Here is a 16,611-nt window from a genome sequence, read left to right on the forward strand (position 1 = left end):
TATTAATTTAGAACCATGGAAACAAAACCTCTACAATACCTTGGATAGCTCAGTTGATAGAGCAGGAGGCTCTTGGGCAAAGGATTCCTGTGTTGCTGGGGATTTTACTAGATTCTATTTTTTTCTGACAGCGGTTCTTAACCTTTTTTGGGTCACAGATTCCTTAGATTTGGATGAAAGTTGTGGACCCTGTCACCAGAAAAATGCACATAAAAACATTTTATGTACATCTTTCTTTTTTTCCCCTCTCGGTTTACAGACCATGTAAAGCCAATCTGTGGACTTTAGGTTAAGAACCCATGGTCTCCAGTCCTAGTCCTGCTCAGTTTATCTGAAGAAGAGTCTCCACCCCCATCATTCAGCCTGGATGTAGAGATCCAGCTCCAAGGGGCTTCTGCCGATTCCCTCACTGCGAGAAGTGAGGTTACAGGGAACCAGGCAGAGGGCCTTTTCAGTAGTGGCACCCACCCTGTGGAACGCCCTCCCATCAGATGTCAAGGAGATAAACGGCTATCTGACTTTTAGAAGAAATCTGAAGGCAATTCTGTTGAGCCATGTTTTTAATGGCTGAAGTTTTACTGTGGTTTTATAATTTGTGGGACGCCGCCCAGAGTGGCTGGGGCAAGCCAGTCAGATGGGCGGCATATACAGTGGTACCATGGTTTCTGAACGCAATCCATTCCAGAAGACTGTTCGAGCTCCGAAACCTTTGAAAACCGAAAACTCAATACAGAAGCCTCTATACGGTAAACTCAACACAGAAGCAATGTGGCATGTCTGACTTCTGAGGCATGTTCGAAAACCGAAGCATTTACTTCCAGGTTTATGGTGTTCAAAAACCAAAACGTTCGACAATGGAGACGCTCAAAAACTGAGGGACCACTGTAATAATAATATGTTGTTGTTGTTAACCCATCCAACTTGATGGCCATGGTCATGAGTAGAACGTAGTTGGGGGGGGGGGGACAAAACAACTTGTGCAGGATTTGAATCCAATACCTTTGGCATTGCATTTATTGTTGTTAGCCACTCTGAGCCCAGCTTCAGCTGGGGAGGGCCGGATATAAATAAAATGCTATTATTATTAAGAGAGCTAGCCCCGCCCCCCAACACCAAGCCTCACCATCATAAGAAAGGAGCATAAAACAAAACCACACACAGACACTTGGAATTAAAACATTTATTTATTTTTATAAAAAAAGGAAAAGAAAGAATGAAAAAATGTCAGTCGATGTCTCTTCTAAACCCACCTCTCTATGTTCTACCCACATCATGTAGCTCTATCCCTAAACTTACCCACCCAGGCAAAAATATCTGCAAAATCAGAGATGGGGAACCTTTGGCCCCCTGGAGCGTCCTGGACTTGAGTGGCCACCATGTCCCCCCGCGCAACTTTGGGAGGCCTGCCTCTCACACGTTCTCTCCTGTGTGGATTCTCATGTGCGTCCGGAGGTTTGAACTCTGGCTGAAGTTCTTCCCGCAGCCCGAGCACTTGTAGGGCTTCTCGCCAGTGTGCATGCGCCGGTGTACCCTCAGGGCAGAGCTAGAGTCAAAACTCTTGTCACAATCGGGGCACTTGTGCGGCTTCTCCGCCGTGTGGGCCCTCTGGTGCTTGAGGAGCTCGGGCTCTTCGTTGTAGCTCCTGCCGCACTCGGCGCACTTGAAGGGCCTCTCGTTCCGGTGGACCTTGCGGTGCCCTGTCAGCGCGGAGATGCAGTCGAAGCACAGGCCGCACTCCTTGCACTTGAAGGGCTTCTCCCCCGTGTGGGTCCTGCGGTGCTTGATGAGCTGAGACTCCTTGTCGTAGCTCTCGCCGCAGTCCGCGCACTCAAACGGCTTCTTCCGGGTGTGGTTCTTGGCGTGCATCTGGTAGTTGCTCTCCCAGCGGAAGCACTTCCCGCACTCGGCGCACTGAAAGGGCCTCTCTCCCGTGTGCGTCCGTTCGTGGAGGTCAAGAACGGACCTCTGGGTGAAGCTCTTCTCGCACTGCGAGCACTGGAAGGGCTTCTCGCCAGTGTGCGTCGCCTTGTGGCGGATCAGGTGCGAGGACTTGCCGTACCGCTTGCCGCACTCGGAGCAGGCGTACGGCCGGTCGCCGGCGTGGTTCTTCATGTGCATCTTGATGCTGCTCTCCCAGCGGAAGCTCTTGCCGCATTCGGCGCATCGGTAGGGCTTCCCTCCCATGTGGATCCTCCCGTGGACGAACAGCTGGGAGCTCTGGCGGAAGCTCTTCCCGCACTCAGGGCACGGGTAGGGCTTCTCGCCCGTGTGCGTCCTCTCGTGGATGAGGAGGTCGTAGCGCCGGCTGAAGCTGTTCCCGCAGTGCGAGCACTGGTGCGGCTTCTCTCCGGTGTGGATTCTCTTGTGAGTGATGAGGTGCGATCCTTGGCTGAAGCTCTTCCCGCACTCGGCGCACGTGTACGGCTTCTCCCCCGTGTGGCTCCTCTTGTGGGTGGTCAGGAGGCTCTTGTCGCCAAAGCTCTTGTCGCACTCGGAGCACTTGTAGCGCTTCTCCCCCGTGTGGGTCAGCTGGTGCCTCATCAGGTGGCCCCTCTTGATGAAGCACTTCCCGCAGTCGGCGCAGGTGAAGGGCCTCTCTCCCGTGTGGATTCTCTCATGATCGGAAAGGATAGTGCTGGTGCTGAACATCTTCCCGCACGCCAAGCATTTGTACGGCTTCTGCCCTTCGTGGCTCCGGCCGTGCCTCACAAGGAGCGCTTTGTAGCCAAAGCCCTTGCCGCAGTCCACACACTGGTAGGGCTTCTCTCCTGTGTGGATGGTCAGGTGGTTCGCCAGGACAGAGAGCCGGTCAAAGGCTTTCCCGCATTCAGAGCACACGTGCGTTTTCTTTCGCCTGCGGGCCAGCCGCCTCTGTGGGAGGTCAGAGCTCTGGCTGCGTCCTTCTCCGCGGTCGGGTCCCCCTGTTTCTCTCTCACAGGACGTAGCTTCAGGGGAACCTCTGCCGCCACAAGGGCTTTCTCGAACCCGCTGGTTTCCAAATGTTTCTTGTGTGTTTGGTCCCTGAGAAATAATCCCGGTTGCTCCCTCCAGCAATACCCCGTTGAGTTCACATTGCTCGGGTCCTTTTGCCAGCTGAAATGTCTCCACCTCATCTTCCTTCACCTGCTGGTCACCTGCTGGAACAGAAAGAGGATCTTGGTTTCAGTCAAACATGGTCCACCCTGAGGGAAACGACAGTTGCTTCTATGGATTGCTCTTATGAATCGTGTCCAACGGTGTCGTCACTCTGCCGGTGGAAAATTTGTTTCTAGCCCACATTTCCCCCGCAAAGGTTGCCAGGGCAGCAAGTACCAAATTGATAAAGCAGTACAATTAAATATAAGCTAAAAACATATTTCAGCCGTTTAAAATCAACTGCCTCTGCCTCCTCCCTCTCCTGCCTTGCTGTAGGAAATGGGAGGAAGTGGGAGAGGTCTGCTGGGAGGGGAAGCAGGAAACTACAGGGCTGGCCAGGCAACAGGGCTGCCAGCAGTAGTCAGTGCTGCCAGAGCCCCCTAAGTGCACCCCCCAAAAATCATGGGGTCTAGTCTGTACCAGTAGTAGGCTACTTTGTGCCCTAGGCAAGGTTAACTACTCCCCCCCAAGACTTGCTAGTGTCAATTTTAAAAGCCAGATGTCTTTTTTGCAGAAAAAATGAAAAGCACACAACTTGAAACTGAATCATAGAATCATAGAATCATAGAGTTGGAAGAGACCACAAGGGCCATCGAGTCCAACCCCCTGCCAAGCAGGAAACACCATCAGAGCACTCCTGACATATGGTTGTCAAGCCTCTACTAAATTTATTTTAAATTGCAAGAATAAGCGATGCAGCAGTCTTTGATGAACTTTATCAAATAAGAAAGAAAACGCTTCAGCACGCAAATCATTTTGAATAATCTCGTGAATTGTGATGTTGAAATTTACGTAAAAGTTTCACACAGTTGGAAGTGTGTGCTTTGTGTATCATGGAATTTTAAGCAGGGAGATCAGAAATGCAACCCCCCCCCCAAAAAAAAACGTGTTACAATGACATCAAAGGCTAAATATATGGAAGACCCTTAAATAAAACAAGTGTTGATGAGAACAGGAACATCTTGGCGCTAACACTCCAGGTGTTAGTTAGCTTCCCAGTGCTGGGATGTGTGTGCTACCATCAAGGGTGCTCTGATTTTCATTTCCACAAGTCTGTGATTTCTGCGTGTACAAACTGGGGACAGAGTTTTGTGAGGTTTTTTGTCTTTTTGCAAAAACCGTCAGCATCCACCATAGCCATTGATAGCCGTATCCTCCCTGAATTTGCCTCATCACCTTTTTAAAGCTGATGAGCATCCCTACAAGATGTTATGACTGCTGTACAGTGGTACCTCGGGTTACATAGGCTTCAGGTTACAGACTCCGCTAACCCAGAAATAGTACCTTGGGTTAAGAACTTTGCTTCAGGATGAGAACAGAAATCATGCGGCGGTGGCACAGCAGCAGCGGGAGGCCCCATTAGCTAAAGTGGTGCTTCAGGCTAAGAAGTGTTTCAGGTTAAGAACGGACCTCCGGAACGAATTAAGTACGTAACCAGAGGTACCACTGTAGTTTAGCACAGAGCAAGGCCTCGGATATTGGTCTGAGTGACAGGAAGCAGACAGGGACATGTGCTGCAGAACCCAGGTCCCAGCTGCCATGCCTGCAAGAAGGCTCACCCAGCAAGCAGGCTGCTCCCGTCTCTTCTTGCTTGGCGTCCACTAGGAGGTTCTGATGAAGGTCTGACGGGTTCTGCTCCGATAAGGGGAAATCAACAGAGTCCTCCTTTAATGGTCCTGGGGGCTGAAAGAGAAGCAGGCAGGTTAGGGAGTTTTGCAGGGATGCTGTGGGGAACCCCCAATCAATGCTACAGATATAGTAATGTCTAGAGTTCAAAGGTCTTCAAGTCTGGCTCCACCCCCACCGAGAAGACGCAGGAAATTGGCTGCTCTGCGGCATCATTCTGTGTGAACTGCAACTTTAAAGAATGTTGGAGTCTTGTCTCAATGGCCAGGTTGAGAGATAATGTCAGATTTAAAGGAGGGGGCAAGAGAAAGACAAGATAAACTTTCAACAAACTGCAAGCCGTTTATTGAATATAGTAAATGTTTGCAGTTAATTAAGACACACTGAAGTTTTTAACAGTTTTAAGATAGAAGTTTGACAAAATTTAATCCATTGCCAAAAAGTTGTGCTTATAGATTAACATTTCCCCTCTTCTTCCCCAAATACATTTGTAGCACACCCCAAGAATCCTGGGAAAGGTAGTTTGTTAAGGGCCCTGGGAATTGCTGCTCTGTGAGGGGTAAACAACAGTTCCCATAAATCCCCCCCCCCCCGTTTATATTCATTTATAATAAAACACAACAAAATCTAATAACAGATGCTTAATAAAATGAAATAGATGTGGAGTAAAGGGGATATATAGAGCCAAACATATAGGAACAGAATTCCACACCAAAATCAAATTCAATGAATTAATATCACGAAGTACCAAGTAACACAAACAGGTTTACATTCTCCTGCCCTTTATTCCTCCAGTATGTTATAAAAAGGCTCCACTTCTCAATGATTGTCTGTCTACCAAAAGGTCAGCAACTTTGGTCAGCCCCCACGGCCCTTCACTTCATCAAATCTGGCCCTCTTTGAAAAAAGTTTGGACACTACTGGAACTCTGCCCCCTCTGGTTCTCGCCATATAGGTAAGCTAAGCATACATTAAGGTAAAGGGACCCCTGACCATTAGGTCCAGTCGCGGACGACTCTGGGGTTGCGGTGCTCATCTCGCTTTACTGGCCGAGGGAGCCGGCATACAGCTTCCGGGTCATGTGGCCAGCATGACTAAGCCACTTTTGGCGAACCAGAGCAGCACACGGAAACGCCGTTTTACCTTCCCGCCTGAGCGGTATCTATTTATCTACTTGCACTTTGACATGCTTTCGTACTGCTAGGTTGGCAGGAGCAGGGACCGAGCAACGGGAGCTCACCCCGTCACGGGGATTCAAACCGCCAACCTTCTTATCCATTTTCTCATAGATAGTTTTCCCAGAGGATAGACAAGATAATGCCTTCTTTGAGAAACTGAGCCTTTTCATAATGTACTGCAGTAATAAAGTCCAGAGGAATGTAAACGCCTTTGTGTTACTTGGAACCTAGTTCCCATGATTCTTGGGGTGAGTGCTACATATGCATTTAAATGTATGGCGTGGATGTGATCTTGTTTGTTCGCACTAAGGCACAGTTTCTTTTAGCATCCGGTGAGAACCAGGCCAATATATGTGCCTGGTGAGGAAAAATAGGATGGGGGACAAACCCACAACTCGTTCGCTCTGGCTTCCATTGGAAAGTGGCGCCACCTACTGTCGGGCTCCCTGCCTTCTGCCCTATCAGTCCCAAAGGGGCACCAGCCACACCGCTGAAACCGCCTCACCTTTTGCTCCCACTCTTCAGAGGGGAGAGGGAAGCCTTCGGCCAGTGCCATTGCTTGAGACATATTCTCAGGGCTGCGTTCCTGTACCCAGCGCTGCATCCCTTGGGGCAAGACAGCAAGGAACTGCTCCAAGATCACCAGCTCCAGCATCTGCTCCTTGGTGTGTCTCTCGGGCCTCAGCCACTGGCAGCAAACCTCCAGGAGCTGCCGGCCATTTTCTTGGGGGGTCTCCGCTTCCCTGTAGCGGAACTCCCGGAAATGCCGGCATCGTGCCTCCAAGTCTTCTTCGTCTGCAATCTCTTCCTTCACTTTCCCGGAGGCTTCTGGGCTCATGTAGGCCTCGGGGAGGCCTCCCCCTGGATCTGGGGCCTGCTCTCCTCTAGGCCACTGGCCAGCATCAGCTGCCCCCTTGAAAGAGGGGTGGAAAGCAGCAGTGTCGTTCCACAAGGAACGTTCCTCCATCAGCTGGGGGTTTCTCAGCCCAAAATTAGGAGACTGCATCATCATCTTCAAGAGTTCCTGCCACAGGGGTTCCCCCATCGCTCCCGGAGACACCCCTGTCCAGAATTCCCGGACCGTTCTGATCTGGATATCGTGAGGGGTCGGCCCACCTTCCTCTGGCTTCTCCCCAGGTTGCGCTGAGTCCTGCTCCTCCATCTTTGTTCCTTGTGCTGCAAACAAAATAAAGCATTGAAAAGTGTGGAGTCATAATAATAATAATATTAAATTTTTATTTATATCCTGCCCTCCCCAGCCGAAGCCGGGCTCAGAGCGGCTAACAACAGTAAAATGATACATTCTAAAATCATTTCATTATAAAATCAGTTCAAGTTCAGATGATAATAATAATGGATGATGGATGATGGGAGCTTCTCATTCAGGGAACTTAAGAAGAGAAGCTCTGCTGGGTTAGACCAAAGGCCCGTCTCAGACAACATCCTGGTTCCATCAGTGGCCCTCAAGCTAACAGGAAGGCAACAGCCGCTGAAACTCCCCAGTGGCTGGTATTCAGAAGCAGGCTGCCTCTAGAACAGCATTTCTCCATCTGTTTTTGGACTACAATTCCCACCATCCCTGACCACTGACCCTGCTAGCTAGAGATGATGGGAGTTGTAGTCCAGCAAGAGCTGGAGACCCAAGTTTGGGAAACCCTACTCTAGAACATAAGCAGAGTCCTGCTGGATCGTGCCAATGGCCCTTCTACTACAGCATACTTCCTCACAGTGGCCGACCAGATTCCTCAGTGGGAGCCCTGCAGGCAAGACCCAAGTCACCCCACCCGTGGTTTCCAAGGCATATTGCCTCTGGCAGCAGAGGCAGAGCCTAGCCATCCCTAGTCATTCATTCTCATAGTCATTCATTCATTCATTCATTCATTCATTCGTTCATTCGCTTAACAGTCAACCTGGCAGATTCAAAAGCTCACTGATCATTCTTGGGAGTTTTTTCGCTTTTTATAAACATATTATTTTTGCTGACAGTGGTTGTTTTTTTTAATAATATTTATTAAGATTTCAAAAAAGTTACAATAATAAAAAAGAAAAGAAAAAGAAGGGAAAAATACAAAACACAAAAAGGTAAAAAACAATTAAAAACAAATCAACCTTTCCATATCTTGACTTTCATTTACTTGTTTCCCTGACCTCCTCGCACCTCCCTTTTTTGTATTCTAGTTCAATTAGTTATTTCAGCAAATCCTTTCCATTTTTGCTTTTATCTTAATAGTTTATCTTAATATATTATAACTTTACATTCTCACCTGTTAACAATCCATCTTTAAATACTCCTTTATAACATTACTGCTAAAACCACATAACTTTGCTGACAGTGGTTTTCAAAGGGTGTGGCAGGAAGTGTAGTGGGAAGAATCAAGGACAATCAAATAAACATCTAAACATTTCGGTGTGATAAATACGGTATCAAAATAATGCTTATTATTTGCAGAATACAGATAGAAATATTTTCAAAACAAGAGCATCAAGTGATACTTCTATAAATTAATCTCTGCTAGGAGTCCCCCCCATGTATTTATTATCAATAAAACAAAATCGTGAGCACATTTTTATTCTGAAAGTGTAGCCCAGAGAAAAAAAAAGTTTGAGAACCACTGATTTACGGGGTTCACTTTCACAAGGGGTAGCAGTGGCAGGCCTTAAAGAAGAATTAGGCATCTCTTCACCCTTTGGGAAGTTGCCCATCCAATCAAAAGCAGCTGCAATAGCTAAGCAAAACCTCAAGAGCTCAAGGCAGTGCAGCTGTGATTTCTCCATGCTAGAGCGGAGAGCAAGTCATGGGAGAAGCTGCCTAATACAGAGTCAGACCCACTGGCCTACTTAGCTCAGTACTGCCTACACCGACTGGCAGCCACTCTCCAGGGGTTTTAAACAGAGGTCTTTCCCCAGCCCTACCTGGGAATACCAGGGAGCTTTTGCATGCATAGAGGGAGACATTCCGCTTCTTGTGGGCTTGCACAGAATTCGAACCCAGGTGCAACCAGGAGTGAGAAGCACACTAGTCTTCCCAGGGGTGCCAACTTGGATAAAATATTGGGGGAGAGGTGTGCAGGTAAGCCCCAACCCGCATAATCAACTGCATGATGAGGTACACACACAATATTTGAATGGCAATCCATCAACTTTGGAGGGGAACCCCCTCAAATATTTTATTGTGGGGGCTGAAGCTCCCACGGCCCCCAGGAGTTGGCTCCTATGAGCCCTCCCTGGACCGACAAGCCTGTCTTACCAGAAACAGGATACTGGGGTGAGAGGGGAACATATCCAGCAGGGCTCTCTCTCCTCCGGGTATCCCATACAGTGGTACCTCTGGTTAAGTACTTAATTCGTTCCGGAGGTCCGTTCTTAACCTGAAGCACCACTTTAGCTAATGGGGCCTCCCACTGCCGCTGCGCCACCGGAGCACAATTTCTGTTCTCATCCTGAAGCAAAGTTCTTAACCCGAGGTAATATTTCTGGGTTAGCGGAATCTGTAACCTGAAGCGTATGTAACCTGAAGCGTATGTAACCCAAAGTACCACTGTATTTCCTTCATTTGGAATTCCCTGGGGAAACCAAGGCACTATAAAAGCCAAATAGTACCATGCTCGTCCCCAATATCCTCAGTGCTGGTAGCATTTCCCTTCTCCCCACTAAACAGGCTGAGATCTCTTGCTGGGAATAAGCCGCCCGCTTGTCTGACCTGCCACAGGTGGGGATCCTTTATTTCGGAGGCGGGAGACGCCTCTGCCTTCATCTTTCCAGCCAAGGATGCTTCGTCCCAGGCCAGCCCTCTCTCGGTTTGCACTCACCTGATCCAGGAAGGCCCCCCCCCCCTTCTTTTCTTTTCTTTCTTTTTGCAAAAATAAATGCAAAGAGGTAGAGAGCGGGTGGTGATGGGCGACTTTGGAAATGCACCTCCTGGAAGGAGAGACCCGGCTGGGGGAAGCAGCCGACCTCCTCCCGGCTCCTTTTCTGCAGCCGGCCGCGCCTGTCTAGAAAGAAGAGCTCGGTGCATTTAACCCCTCTCAGCCCAGCGCCTCCTCCTCTTAAAATCACCGCCCCCCAGAAGCACCAGCGGGGGGGCGGGAGGATGCAACGGGGGGGGGGGTGCATTGGATGACTAATCCGGTCCGCTTCCACCTTCCCCGCCGTATCTTAATTTTGCGCAGGAGAAAGAAGCTGCACCGGTTGAATGCCTGCCTGCCCGCGATGCACAGAATGCAGGTTGACCGGGGAAAATTCCACAACAGGGCGATGAAACATTTCAGAAAGAATGGGGGGAAATTATGTCATACATAATGATAAGATAAGGTGAAATAGTGAAACCAGTAGAATTGAAACAAACCTCATAATGGGAACTGCAAAGAATTTTACTGGACAATAACAACAATAAGAAGTAAAATGTGACCAATGTAATAAATAGTAGATGGAAATGGAAGTAGAAATAGACAGACAACAAGAATCGTATGTTATAGAAGGATTTATTTGTTTACAGATATTTTACGGACAAATGTGGAAGAAGAATAACAATATACAAAATGGGTAAGGGAAATGCGAAAAATTTAGAGACGGCATAAAAAAAGCCAGAAGAAGGAAGGAGGGAAATCAGCTCCTAGGAGCAAGTATAACTGTAAAATGTAATGCAATATGTGGATGTGCAGTATGTAATTAAAAAACCAATAAAGATTATCGGGGGGGGGGGTGAGAAAAGAACAAATTTCAGGTTGGCAGCACGGCAGGCACCACTGCTAAGCTGAGAGCGGTTGCTTAACTTCTGCAAAGCGTGCTCAGGCTTTCTCAATGGAGTAAAGTGTAAAGTTATAACAATGCCAAATACATATCTACCTTTAGAGACTTCCCACCATCCCCTTCAAGGGTCTTATTGTTAACATTTTCAGCTGCATATTATTTCGTAGTCCATATTTTGTATTTTTCCATATTGTCCATATTGTTACATTACAAGTGTTATTAAAATCCTGCTAATGTTTTCATCTGCTTGCAGTGTTCTCCTAAATAAATTATAATTTTCCCCCATTCTTTCTTGAAGTTTTTGTCTTCAGTTTAACCCTGTTTAGGGAAGTTTTTAATGACTGATGTTTTAATGTATTTTTAATCTTTTGTTGCAAGCCACCCAGAATGGCTGGGGAAATCCAGCCAGATGGGCGGGGTATAAATAATAAATTTATTATTATTATTATTATTATTATTATTATTATTATTATTAGAACCAAGAAAGACAATTCCTAACCCGACTCCACTAAAAGATGAAGAGGCAGACCTTAACTACCAAAGGGATGGTTAAATAAAATGTCCTAGTCTGTGCTTAAAAGCTGACAACATTGGCGCCCCAGCGGTTTCCCCTGGGGATAGCATTCCAGATGCAAGCAAAAGTGTTTTGTCTTTAAAGCATTCTGGATCAACTTCCCTGGGTTTCACAAAAGAATGCTAATATTTCTGAATGGCTACTGGTGCCTGGTCTGGGGCACTGGCTGTGAAACAGATCTTGGTACTTGGGAAGGCACAGGAAGCAGAAACAAAAGAGAGAGTTTGTCCAGTATCTTTGGGAACAGAGGGCACCTGTCCACTGACAACCTGTTGTGAGGTAGCAGGTCTGCTGTCAATGCACCAGCCATTTAAAGGATGTTTTCCCCAAATAATCCCAGGAACTGTAGCTTAAGAGCACTGGGAACTGTAGTTCTGTGACAGGTAATAATAATAATAATAATAATAATAATAATAATAATAATAATAATAATTTATTATTTGTACTCCGCCCATCTGGCTGGGTTTCCCCAGCCACTTTGGCGGCTTCCAAAAAAGACCAAAAATACACTAAAATGTCACACATTAAAAACTTCCCTGAACATGGCTGCCTTCAGATGTCTTCTAAATGTCAGGTAGTTGTTTATCTCTTTGACATCTGAGTGTTCTACAGGGCGGGTGCCACTACCGAGAAGGCCCTCTGCTTGGTTCCCTGTAGCTTTGCTTCTTGCCATGAGGGAAGCGCCAGAAGGCCCTTGGCGCTGGACCTCAGTGTCCGGGCAGAATGATGGGGGTGGAGACGCTCCTTCAGGTATACTGGGCCGAGGCCGTTTAGGGCTTTAAAGGTCAGCACCAACACTTTGAATTGTGCTCAGAAACGTACTGGGAGCCAATGTAGGTCTTTCAAGACCGGTGTTATATGGTCTCGGCGGCCGCCCCCAGCCACCAGTCTAGCTGCCGCATTCTGGATTAGTTGCAGTTTCCGGGTCACCTTCAAAGGTAGCCCCACATAGAGCGCATTGCAGTAGTTCAAGCGGGAGATAACTAGAGCATGCACCACTCTGGCGAGACAGTTCATGGGCAGGTAGGGTCTCAGCCTGCGTACCAGATGGAGCTGGTAGACAGCTGCCCTGGATACAGAATTGACCTGTGCCTCCATGGACAGCTGTGAGTCCAAAATGACTCCTAGGCTGCACACCTGGTCCTTCAGGGACACAGTTACCCCATTCAGGACCAGGGAATCCTCCACACCAGCCCACCCCCTGTCCCCCCAAAACAGTACTTCTGTCTTGTCAGGATTCAGCCTCAATCCATTAGCCACCATCCATCCTCCAACCACCTCCAGGCACTCACACAGGTAAACTACAGTTCCCATGATTCTTTGGGAGGGGGAGTTGGGTGCTTTAAAGGTAAAGGGGCCCCTGACCATTAGGTCCAGTCGTGACAGACTCTGGGGTTGCGGCGGTCATCTCGCTTTATTGGCCAAGGGAGCTGGCATACAGCTTCCGGGTCACCAGGGCTTTTTTTCAGCCAGAATTCAGGTGGGCTCCACTGCCATTATAAAGAACAAGGGAGGCGTTCTGGTACCTCTTTTTCTATAAAAATAGCACTGGCATATACAACCTCAGGAATGGGGAACTTGCAGCTCACCAGATGTTGGATTCTTAGCTCCCATCATCCCTGACTCATAGTTTGCATTTCTAATTTGTCCGCAATAAGACCGCAAATAGCAATTTTGTGCAATAGTATCTGAAGTCTTGGGCTATGAGCTGGCTTTGTACCCAAAATAAGTCACAGGGGCTAGCACCTTTAATTCTGCCATTTAATCTATAGACAGAGAGCAGAGAGGCTGTGCTTTCCTGGGCTGCTGAGAGTTGGGGTCAGGCTAGTGAAGGCTGCTGTATGACATACCAATCCAGGGAACTTCCTAAGCAAGAAGTTCCTGTTTTTGGAATTGCTCCAGGGCTCCCAACAGTCTCAAAGATCCAGATAAGGATCTTTATCTATTTGCCTAAATTGTCACATATCTGGGCTTCCCCTCTTGTCTTTTGTCCCCACTACTTAACCCAGTTCCACTTCCTTATGTATATCACTTTCCCACTCCAGGATAAAAATTCAGCCCTCTGACTGAAGAGGATCCCAGTACACAATTGCTTTGTAACAAACATGCCAATCTTAAACTGTGATTACTCTTTTGTTCATGCTAATGCTGAGCAAGCTTGCCATTCTTGTACCTTTAAGCAGCTGCATGCAAAGGCGGATATTCAACAGGTACGGTTCTGCCCAGGTACAGCAAACCAACCCAGGGATTACACTTCCAACTACTGGAATCCTGGCTTTTGCGCAAACAGTTTAAAAGGTGCAAAGGCTCATCAGCTTCTGTCTTCATAACTGAGAAGCGGAAAGGTGAAGATCACCAGGTGAGCTTGGGCCTGTTATTATCTCTCAGCCTGACCTGCATAGACTCCTTGGACCCAGCAGAAGGTACCTTTGAAGGGGGCTGACTCTGGTTCTATATACCTGGTGCTGTTGCATCTGCTTCAGTGGCCTCCTGCCTGCAACCCACAATTATAGTGGTCCCTTATGAACATACAAAGAACATTTTAAAGTCTATTATTATTATTATTATTATTATTATTATTATTATTATTATTTCCTCTATCAAGAAATCCCAGGGCAGTGTAATAATAATAATAAATTTTATTTATATCCTGCCCACCCCAACCGAGGCCGGGCTCAGGGCGGCTAACAACAATAAAACAGTACAACAGTACAATACAACACAACACTCTAAAATTATTCCTTATAAAATTAATTCAAATTAAACCACTGGCAACCATTGGGCCAGAGCTCCGCGAAGATTGCCGAGGGAGGGAGTCAGGCTGTGCCCTGGCCAAAGGCCAGGCAGAACAGCTCTGTCTTGCAGGCACTGCGGAAAGATGTCAAGTCCCGCAGGGCCCTAGTCTCTTGTGACAGAGTGTTTCACCAGATCGGAGCCACAGCCGATAAAGCCCTGGCTCTAGTTGAGGCCAGCCTAACTTCTCTGTGGCCTGGGACCTTCAAGATGTTTTTATTTGAAGACCGTAAGTTTCTCTGTGGGACATACCAAGAGAGGCGGTCCCGTAGGTACGAGGGTCCTAGGCCGTATAGGGCTTTAAAGGTTAAAACCAGCACCTTAAACCTGATCCTGTACTCCACTGGGAGCCAGTGCAGCTGGTATAGCACCGGGTGAATGTGATCTCGCAGCGAGGACCCCATAAGGAGTCTCGCTGCAGCATTCTGCACCCGCTGGAGTTTCTGGGTCAGTCTCAAGGGCAGCCCCACGTAGAGTGAGTTACAATAATCCAGTCTGGAGGTGGCCGTCGCGTGGATCACAGTGGCTAGGTCAGGGCGAGAGAGGTAAGGAGCCAACTGCTTAGCTTGGCGGAGATGGAAAAATGTACAACATTGAGAAAACACTATACAGAGCATAGTAATAAAAATATAATAAAAGGCATAATAACACAACTACAGTGGGAGGTAAAGGTAAAGGTAAAGGTGAAGGGACCCCTGACCGTTAGGTTCAGTTGTGACAGACTCTGGGGTTGTGGTGCTCATCTTGCTTTATTGGCCGAGGGAGCTGGCGTACAGTTTCCGGGTCATGTGGGCAGCATGACTAAGCCACTTCTGGCAAACCAGAGCAGCGCACAGAAACGCCGTTTACCTTCCTGCCAGAGCGGTACCTATTTATCTACTTACACTTTGACGTGCTTTCGAACTGCCGACCTTCTGATCGGCAAGTCCTAGGCTCTGTGGTTTAACCCACAGCGCCACCCACGTCCCTTACAGTGGGAGGTACACCATGGCTATTGTAGCAAGTAGCTAGTAATGTATGGAAGTGAGAGCTGGACCATAAAGAAGGCTGATCGTTGAAGAATTGATGCTTTTGAATTATGTTGCTGGAGGAGACTCTTGAGATTCCCATGGACTGCAAGAAGATCAAACCTCTCCATTCTGAAGGAAATCAGCTCTGAGTGCTCACTGGAAGGACAGATCCTGAAGCTGAGGCTCCAATACTTTGGCCACCTCATGTGAAGAGAAGACTCCCTGGAAAAGACCCTGATGTTGGGAAAGATGGAGGGCACAAGGAGAAGGGGATGACAGAGGACAAGATGGTTGGACAGTGTTCTTGAAGCTACCAGCATGAGTTTGACGAAACTGCAGGAGGCAGTGGAAGACAGAAGTGCCTGGTGTGCTCTGGTCCAGGGGGTCATGAAGAGTCGGACATGACTAAACGACTAAACAACAACAACAACAGCTATTGATAGCTTTATTCTTCCCTAGATCAGCAACATCTGGCTCAGAGCCAGAAACCAAGTCTACAACCTCCGACATAGCTTCCAATGTTTTTAGAATTTAGGCATCAGGCTAAAACGTTCCTGTTGCCTTGCACTTTAATAAATGTTAGTACTGCTAAAGATTTTCTTGATTTACAAAAGTGTGTGCAATGTCTCTCTCTCATATTTTTCGCCCATGTAACATTTTTACAAATCAGTCAGTTCTGATATTTTTATGGTTACCGTGGTACTTTGGGTTACATACGCTTCAGGTTACATACACTTCAGGTTACAGACTTTGCTAACCCAGAAATAGTGCTTCAGGTTAAGAACTTTGCTTCAGGATGAGAACAGAAATCGTGCTCCGGCGGCGCGGCGACAGCAGAAGGCCCCATTAGCGAAAGTGGTGCTTCAGGTTAAGAACAGTTTCAGGTTAAGTACGGACCTCTGGAACAAATTAAGTACTCAACCCGAGGTACCACTGTACTTTTAAAAAACTCTTTGATGTTTTGACTTTTAATTGTTCATCTTTTTAATAGAATATATTTTGTCTACACTGTTAGCTGAGCCCAAGTACTCAACCTACAGGATATAATCCCTTCATGGTTTTGCATTCATTAAAAAAAAAAAAAATTATTTGTTTACACAGAAAAAGAAGAAACATCAGAAAAATACAGAACAGCAAAAACAATCACAGATACACATCAAGAAAAAATAAAAAATAAAAACTCCAATTTTAAAATTCATGTTTACAAAACTTTCTTTCTTGACTTCCTCACACCTCCCTTCTTTGTGTTCCTCTTTGTCCAATCAGATACAGCAAATCCTTACCCTCTTTAGAAACTCATTTCTAATTATTTAAAATCACTTCTATTATGTCTCCAATCTTTCCTCCTTATGTTTAAACACCTTTAACATATTGTTTACTTTTGACATAATATAACTTTAGTCTTTCACCCTTTTTCTATTACATTTTTGCATACTTTTTACATGGTTTTGCATTCAACCATGTGTGCCCCCCCCCCCCCAAATCTGAAGTGCTGCAGTCTAGACACAGGTTTTCCACCACAGTGACAACGACCTAGAATGTTCAT

The 16,611-nt window shown here is 47.1% G+C and overlaps 1 protein-coding gene across 1 annotated transcript; it reads right to left on the reverse strand.

Annotated features, from left to right (window-relative positions):
- Positions 1-1,165: 1,165 nt before the first annotated feature.
- LOC310837286 (uncharacterized protein) lies at positions 1,166-9,956 on the reverse strand. The gene is made up of 4 exons (XM_083723595.1): positions 9,749-9,956; positions 6,445-7,115; positions 4,695-4,818; positions 1,166-3,134 (listed from the first exon to the last, which is right to left on the reverse strand). Exons 2-4 carry the CDS (start codon positions 7,099-7,101, stop codon positions 1,411-1,413), a joined length of 2,505 nt encoding a protein of 834 aa, XP_083579721.1. The 5' UTR covers positions 7,102-7,115; positions 9,749-9,956; the 3' UTR covers positions 1,166-1,410.
- Positions 9,957-16,611: the final 6,655 nt, after the last annotated feature.

Source organism: Podarcis gaigeae (genome assembly GCF_964106915.1).
Source record: "Podarcis gaigeae genome assembly, chromosome: 2".
In the NCBI taxonomy this organism is placed as follows: Eukaryota; Metazoa; Chordata; class Lepidosauria; order Squamata; family Lacertidae; genus Podarcis; species Podarcis gaigeae.